General features: G+C 49.0%; 1 protein-coding gene across 1 annotated transcript; it reads left to right on the top strand.

Moving 5' to 3' along the window:
- The first annotated feature begins 223 nt into the window (after positions 1-223).
- KRT18 (keratin 18) lies at positions 224-3922 on the top strand. Its single transcript, XM_065932059.1, has 7 exons — positions 224-840; positions 1579-1661; positions 1945-2101; positions 2647-2811; positions 2916-3041; positions 3226-3449; positions 3745-3922. Exons 1-7 carry the CDS (start codon positions 427-429, stop codon positions 3863-3865), a joined length of 1290 nt encoding a protein of 429 aa, XP_065788131.1. The 5' UTR covers positions 224-426; the 3' UTR covers positions 3866-3922.
- The last annotated feature ends 3892 nt before the right edge of the window (positions 3923-7814 follow it).

The following is a 7814-nucleotide window of genomic DNA, read 5'->3' as shown; positions in this document are numbered from 1 at the left end:
CTGAGGACAAGGACACACACAACTCGACACTCATCCCCCAAATTCTCTACGTGCGAGTACCTCCTCCACCTGGGAGAGGGGGGTACAATAACGTCATTTCCTGCCCTGAAATGCCAGCTGCCAGAGTCCATTTCACCTTCTGCCCTTGGCTGGCCCGGTCCCATTCACTCACCCCCTCCCTGGGGGGTGGAGGGAGGCCTTGGTGGGGCGGGAAAGGCCGGGAGGGTGAGGAACCAAGGGCGCCAAGTCCCCGCGGTCCCACCTGTGACCCAGGCTTCCGCGGCGACTCTGATGGCGGGGGCGGGGCTTGACGGGCCGGACCCCACCCCCCCATCCCTGGGAGCTATAACTTGAGTTGCGGACCTCACACACTCCACGGTCCAGCACCTGAGTCCTGGCCTCGCTCCTTCCTCGTGAACAAACATCATGAGCTTCAGCGCCCAATCCACCTTCTCCAACTACCGGTCCCTGGGCTCCGTGCATTCGTCGGGTCACCGGGTCCGACCGGTCAGCAGCGCGGCCAGCGTCTATGCAGGCGCCGGGGGCTCGGGCTCCCGGATCTCCGTGTCCCGCTCCACCAGCGTCCGGGGCGGCTGGGGGTCCGGGAACCTGGGCGCCGGGATGGCCGGGGGTCTGGTGGGTGTAGGGGGCATCCAGGGCGAGAAGGAGACCATGCAAGACCTGAATGACCGCCTGGCCTCCTACCTGGAGAAAGTGAGGAGCCTGGAGGCTGATAACCGGAGACTGGAGAGTAAAATCCGGGAACACCTGGAGAAGAAAGGGCCCCAGGTCAGAGACTGGGGGCATTACCTGAAGATCATCGAGGACCTGAGGGTTCAGGTGAGCGGGCACGGAGGGAGTGGCTCCCGCTCCCAACCAGTGTGACCCTCCAGTTATCCACCCCCTTCTCTCTCCTCCCCCTACCCCAAGGATAGGAATTCTAGTGGGGGCGGGGGATATGCACTCCTTTCCCTTCCCTATCTCCACCCCGCCCCCAACTCCACCCGGCGGGGATTAGGCAAGTCCCGGATTTCCATACACACCGCCTCCCCACGCCCGCTTCACGAAGACCCCGAGGGTGGGTGAATGGGCACGGGAGAGCTTCCCCAGGGAAGAGTGGGAAGAGGAGGGGGAGCTTCACAGAGGAGTGGACAGCATGGAGGGAGGTGAAACAGGCCCACACAGAGGACCCAGACACTCCGGCTTCTGGCGGGAAGACAGTTGGAGGGGTTAAGCGGATGTGGCTAAGGCTGAGTCATCCTGGAGTAAACAGGCGGCCTACCTGTGGGAGAGGCCAATGGGGCCAGCGCTGAGCAGGTGCACTAAAAAGAGACAGGCCAGCCAGCAGAGGCCTAGAAAGAGAGGCAGTGGGAGACTGGGAAAGCTGGGATTTGGGAGTCCAGGAAAGGAAGGAACAGTATGAGGAGCACAAGTGGAAGGACCTAGGTATACAAGAAGAGCCTCTGGTTATTCCACGGACCTGGAAGGTTTTTTCAGAGACACATAACACCCTCCACTCAGCCCACCTCATCACTTAACTCCTATTCATGGAGTAACCTCTGTTTACAATATCCCCAGATTTTTGCAAATTCTGTGGACAACGCCCGCATCGTTCTGCAGATTGACAATGCCCGTCTTGCTGCTGATGACTTCAGAGTCAAGTAAGCCTGGGGGGTTAGGAAGCTGGGGTCAAGGGGATTTTGTTCAGTCGTGGGTGGAGCTGGGTGGATGAGAGTAAAGCACCATCTATTTATTCTTCATGTAACTTGGTGTGAAAAACTCTGCCCCCCAAGTGCCAGGAACGGTGTTCAGAGGATTAGTGCTTGATTCCTGACTCAGGTGGCTGGTGTGCAGTGGGCGTGAGGCTGCTTTTAGGAGGTGGCATGGGTTGAGAAGGTTTGGGACCAGAGGCAGGGCCCTTCTGATCACCTCCATTCCCCACAGGTATGAGACGGAGCTGGCCATGCGCCAGTCTGTGGAGAGTGACATACACGGACTCCGCAAGGTCATCGATGACACCAATGTCACCCGGCTGCAGCTGGAGACTGAGATCGAGGCTCTCAAGGAGGAGCTGCTCTTCATGAAGAAGAACCATGAGGAGGCAAGCAGTGGCCCCTGGCCACCAGGGGGTCAAGACAAGTCAGGGTGGGGGAGTAGATGGAGCAAGCCACATACAAGAAGACTTACAGGGAAGTTGAGAACTACCAGCCTAAGCACTTCTTAATCAGACTGTTGCCATGCTCAGTAGTTCACCAGAATTAGACATGGTGAGGTCAAAAAGACCTGGGTGAGAGGATGAGATGAGGACCAACGAGGAAACAACTAGCAGTAGAGATGAGATGTGATAGAGGATGGTGAGGGAGGAAGGTACAAGGAGTAGTTCTGTAGATGGAAGAACAGGATGAAGAAAGAAGAGAGAAACCACCACCTGTGAGTAACAGGCATGGGTGGTCAACAGTGGGCATTTTACCCATATGGAGTAGAAACCCAGAACTGGTGTTGCCCAGAGAGCAAAGTCAAAAGATTCCTCAGTTCTGTTCCCCAACTGATCCTGTAGGACTCCTAGAAGAGGCAGTCACAGATAAAGAGGCTTCCTGGAGCTCTGACCCTGAGACCCTCCTCAACATTTGTTCCTCTCTCTTTTAGGAAGTAAAGGGTCTACAAAACCAGATTGCCAACTCTGGGCTGACTGTGGAGTTGGATGCCCCCAAACCTCAGGACCTCAGCAAGATCATGGCAGACATCCGGGCCCAGTATGACGAGCTGGCTCAGAAGAACCGAGAGGAGCTGGACAAGTACTGGTCCCAGCAGGTATGAGAGAGAGTGATGGATGCCAAGCTCGGCACAGAGGCATGAGGGTGCGGGAGGGAGGCTCATGGAGAAGGAGGAACCTGAGGACCGTATCCATCCTGCAGATTGAGGAGAGCACCACAGTGGTCACCTCGCAGACTGCCGAGATAGGAGCTGCTGAGATGACCCTCACAGAGCTGAGGCGCACCGTCCAGTCCCTGGAGATCGACCTGGACTCCATGAGAAACCTGGTAAGAACCTTCAGTTCCTTTCACTGGGAACAGTTGTTTCTCCCGTTGCATTTCCCATTGCTCCTACCCACAAGCCTCGTGCCTGGCAAATAGCAGGCATTCAACAGAGTTTCACAGAGGGCTGAAAGCTGCAGTCTCTCTCTCCACTTTGTCTCACCCCACCCTTTTCCCTGTGCCCCTGCAGAAGGCCAGCTTGGAGAACAGCCTGAGGGAAGTGGAGGCCCGCTACGCCATGCAGATGGAGCAGCTCAACGGAGTCCTCCTGCACCTGGAGTCAGAGCTGGCCCAGACCCGGGCAGAGGGGCAACGCCAGACCCAGGAGTACGAGGCCCTGCTGAATGTCAAGGTCAAGCTGGAGGCTGAGATCAATACCTACCGCCGCCTGTTGGAAGATGGGGAGGATTTCAGGCGAGTGAGGCTCTCTTCCTACCCCTAGAAGCTAGGATCAAGCTACCACTTATCCCCAAGCCCGCATATGCCTGTTCATTGGCCCACTGAGCACTGGGCTGGTGCTCTGTGCGGGCCCTGAGAAGAGAATTGACCAATTCTCTCACCCCTAGCTGTTCTTAAGGCACAGGTGGAATTTGGCCTAAGTAGCTAAGGGGGAATTAGGAAATAAGGTCAGGCTTATTTTTCTTCACTTTCCTTGTTTCTCTTTTCTCTTCGGGGCTGTTTATAACTGTGACTGTGTCTTCTGTTACAGCCTTGGCGACGCTCTGGACAGCAGCAACTCCAGGCAAACCATCCATAAGACCACCACCCTCCGGCTCGTGGATGGCAAAGTGGTGTCTGAGACCTCAGACACCAAAGTTCTGAGGCACTGAGGCAGCAGAAGCAGGATCCCCTGGGGAGCAGGGAGTCAATAAAAGTTGAGACATTATTGCATATCACTTTGTGTCTTCCGTGTCTGTTTTCATACTATGAGCATGCAAATGCCCTGACCTGATAGACCTGTCTCTCTGATCAGGCAGAAATCACCTCTAAGCTCAGGGGTTTCATATGAGTGGGGGTATGGGCAGAAGAAGCATCTGGGTTCTTGGAAACAGCTTCTCAGAGAAATAAGAGGGACCTAATAGATGAGATGGGCCAAAGGCAGTGGGAAAAACTGCAATAGAATTGTGAATCTAGAGATTTCCCTGGTAGTCCAGTGGCTAAGACTCTGGGCTTCCAGTTCAGGGGACCAGGGTTCAATCCCTGGTCTGGGAACTAGATCTCATATGCTGCAGCTAAGAGCCAGCACATTCAAATAAATATTTGTTTAAAAAAAAAAAAAAAAGACCCAAAGAATTGTGAATCTAAGGTTAAGAAAACTGGTGATCATAAAGTTCCCACCTGACAAGTGCTCCTTGGTACAAATCTGAGCCTGAGGAAGAAGTGGTGCCAAGGGCAGATGTGTGTGTGTGTCTGTGTGTGTGTGTAAGTGGGTTTCTTGTAAATAACTGTGATAATTATAGTTAATTACTGCTATCGAAAGTTTGCTTCTTGCTTGGTCCTCTGCCAGGTTGCTTCATGTAATGCTCAGGATCAACCCAGTGGAGTAGATACTATCCCATTTTCTTTTACTTCATAGAGACATTTTTGATTATTCTTATATTTTCTATTATGGCTTATTACAGGGTATTGAATATAGTTCCCTGTGCTGTACAGTAGGACCTTATTTATCCATCCTATATATAATAGTTTACATCTGATAATTCCAAATTCCCAGTCCTCATCTCCTCCCTCGGCAACCACAAGTCTGCTCTCTATGTCTGTGAGTCTGTTTCTGTTTTGCAGATAGGTTCATTTGTGCCATATTCTAGATTGCACACATAAGTGATATGGTATTTGTCTTTCTCTTTCTGACTTATTTAATATGACTGCCCGGTTGCACAATTCTGCCCTTTTATTGGAAGTGTGTCATCTAGTAGTGAAAAAAAAGGATGGCTAAAACTAATCATGCCTTGATTGGAATGGTAATTTTTTTTTAATTAAAAAGTATTTTTAAAATGTACAAAATCCAAAAGGAAATAAGGAGAGAAAATTAAATATGACCCATTCCATTCCCCACAGTTAACCACTATAAAAGTTTCTTAAACTAGACATATACAAGTACATTTTATTTTGTATATGTAGGATCATACTGTTCTGCACCACAATTTCTTAAACTCTGTTTTCTTAGTTTCACAGTGTATCTTGGATACCTTTCTGAATCAATATATGTAGACCTACCTTTATTTTTTAACCCAGATAAGTGACTTTGGAATCTCTTCTACCTTTATTTGGAATCCATATGCATGTTCCGTTTACTAAAAAAATTGTTAGTCCAGGATTGGGGGAGAAAAAAGTACAGAATTGCAATGATTATGCATTCTGTCACACATCCTGTTCTGGTGCCAATTTCAATTAATTTTTCCTACCCATTGTCCAGTTGAATGTTTATATCACATAAATCTGCTTTTAATCTGCAATATAGAGTAACTACTACAGTGTACAAATTCTTTCAAAATATCAGAACCTTGCTCTGTATAAGGTTCAATCATGCTCCACAGACCAACTTGAGAAATGATATTTAGATTTTTCTTGATCTTTGCCTTAGTAATTTGTCATCCATATAGTTTGAGAAATATACAAAATATGATACCATTTTACATAAGACTTTTTATTGCATCTGTATAGGAGTGATGTTGGCATCATTATTTTAAAAGAATCCTCAGTAATTTTCTCTCGGGTCTCAGCAATTAAAAAAAAAAAACTGTCATTTGATGGGAAAGGGGCTATTACATTTGATTTCACATCATATGTCTCATTATTTTTAACAGCTGCTTGGTATTTTAGTGTGTGGAGTATGAATTTACTTAACCCAGGTCTTCTAGCAATGAATGTCTTGGTTTCCAGTAGTTAATGTTTTTGCAAAAATGCTGCAATTAATGTTGATTATTATGAAATTAATATCTAATTACTATATCGTATGTAAGCGTATCTAGGAATTTATCTATAAATTCCTAAAACTGAGATGCTGGACTGCCATATTACCAAATATTAACATTTATGCAGTGCCTACTTTGTGCCGGGCCCTGTCAGCATATATGTGATAAACAAAGTGGGTATTGCCCCAACCTTGTGGGGCTCACAGCCTAATGATCAAAAGGATGTGCATTTTTATTTATTCTTTCAACAAATACTTACTGAGCACCTACCATGTACCAGCCTCTCTTCTAGGCACTAGGGGTTTTCAGTGAACAAAACAGACAAAATATCTGTCCTCACAGAGTTTATATTCTGGTGACGGGAAACATACTAACTGCAATACAGCATGTTAGCAAGAAGCTAAGTGTTAAAGGCCAGACAGAGCAAGCCAGGAAGACTGTAGTCAGGAAAGTGCAAAGGTGATGGCCCCAGGATAATGAATCTCCAACCAAAACGGAAAACTGAGTTTTCACTTAAGAAATACAGTGTGTTTATTCTGCAATCTCTAAAAATATGAAGGTCCTTGAAGAAAAGCTAAAGATAGTACTGTTGGAGCCCCTTGGTCCTTGAGAGGCCCAGAGGACAACAGCACCAGAACAGGCAGCCCCCGAGGGCGCAGGGAAGCCCCCAGAGGAAGGGATTGGGCATCTTTACCGCAGCAGGCGCCCTGAGAAAAGATGACTCAGAGGTGGGTGAAGTGAGCAAAGCAAGGGTCACTCTTCCTGAGTCACAAGGCGAGGTCATCTGGGAGCTTCTGCAGGTCACCTGGGTCCTTCAAAACATCCTTCCTGAAAGCAAGGTGCCCTAGTGAGGTGTTTCTCACCCTTCTTAAACCTACCTTCCCTGAATAAACATAGCAATCACTTATCCAACTTCTTCTTTCCCAACTGCTATCATCCCTCCACAATAATCTTTGCAGGAGTTTACAGGAAATGAAACCTTGGGGCAAGATGGTTGAGCTTTACTTTCTGAGATTTGTTATAGGAAGGCCATCGAGGTAGTAGTCTGGAGCGGTCCTCTCCACCATTTTCCAAATGTGTAAGTAGGACACGGCAAGTGTTCCCTCCGACCACACAGGTGCCCCAGAAGTCTGATGAGCCCCCCACAAAGTGTTCCACTGCCCTGGCGGGCCATCACTGGAATTCTGGGGGGGCCCCGCTGCACAGCATGTGGGGTCTGAGTTCCCACACCAGGGAGTCAAACCTGTGCCCCTGCAGTAAAAGCACAGAGTCTTAACCTCTAGACCGCCAGGAAAGTCACCTCACTGAAATTTAGTCAAGAGGAATCTAGCTTTTCTCAGGCCTCTAAAACAAAGAGATTTATGTGGGACAGCGAGTCGACAGGCCTGAGACTAGCCTGACCCCAGCAAACAGTATAGGAAGTGTACCTGGTTCTCTGGTGGCTCAGATGGTAAAGAATCCACTTGTAATGCAAGAGACCTGGGTTCAGTCCCTGGGTCGGGAAGATCCCCTGGAGAAAGGAATGGCAACCCACTCCAGTTTTCTTGCCTGGAGAATTCCATGGACAGAGGATCCTACTGGGCTAGAGTCCAGGGGGTCACAAAGAGTTGGACATGACTGAGTGACTAACACACACACACACACACACACACACACACACACACACCCCTGCCCAAGAGTGAAGCAGAAAGTCCCTGGCGGAGCCCAAGCAGTGCTTGCAACTGAGGCAAATGATCGAAGTAACCTGAGATGAGACACCTGGTATGACTAGTCCTCCCGCTGGACAATGTCTTACAGTTCCCAGGGTGCTCACCCATTTGATCCTCTTTAAAATCCTGTGAGGCATGCAAGGCAGCAGTTATTA

This window comes from Muntiacus reevesi, chromosome 4 (assembly GCF_963930625.1).
Source record: "Muntiacus reevesi chromosome 4, mMunRee1.1, whole genome shotgun sequence".
NCBI lineage: Eukaryota > Metazoa > Chordata > Mammalia > Artiodactyla > Cervidae > Muntiacus > Muntiacus reevesi.
Note: the sequence above shows the minus strand (reverse complement) of the source record. Positions and strands in the feature narration are given on the sequence as shown.

Bases quoted from the DNA above. Each gene is read 5' to 3' on its own strand.
- KRT18 (XM_065932059.1), top strand. From the start codon at position 427: ATGAGCTTCAGCGCCCAATCCACCTTCTCCAACTACCGGTCCCTGGGC. The intron at 841-1,578 runs GTGAGCGGGCAC...CAATATCCCCAG, and splicing joins TCGAGGACCTGAGGGTTCAG to ATTTTTGCAAATTCTGTGGA. The intron at 2,102-2,646 runs GCAAGCAGTGGC...TCTCTCTTTTAG, and splicing joins TGAAGAAGAACCATGAGGAG to GAAGTAAAGGGTCTACAAAA.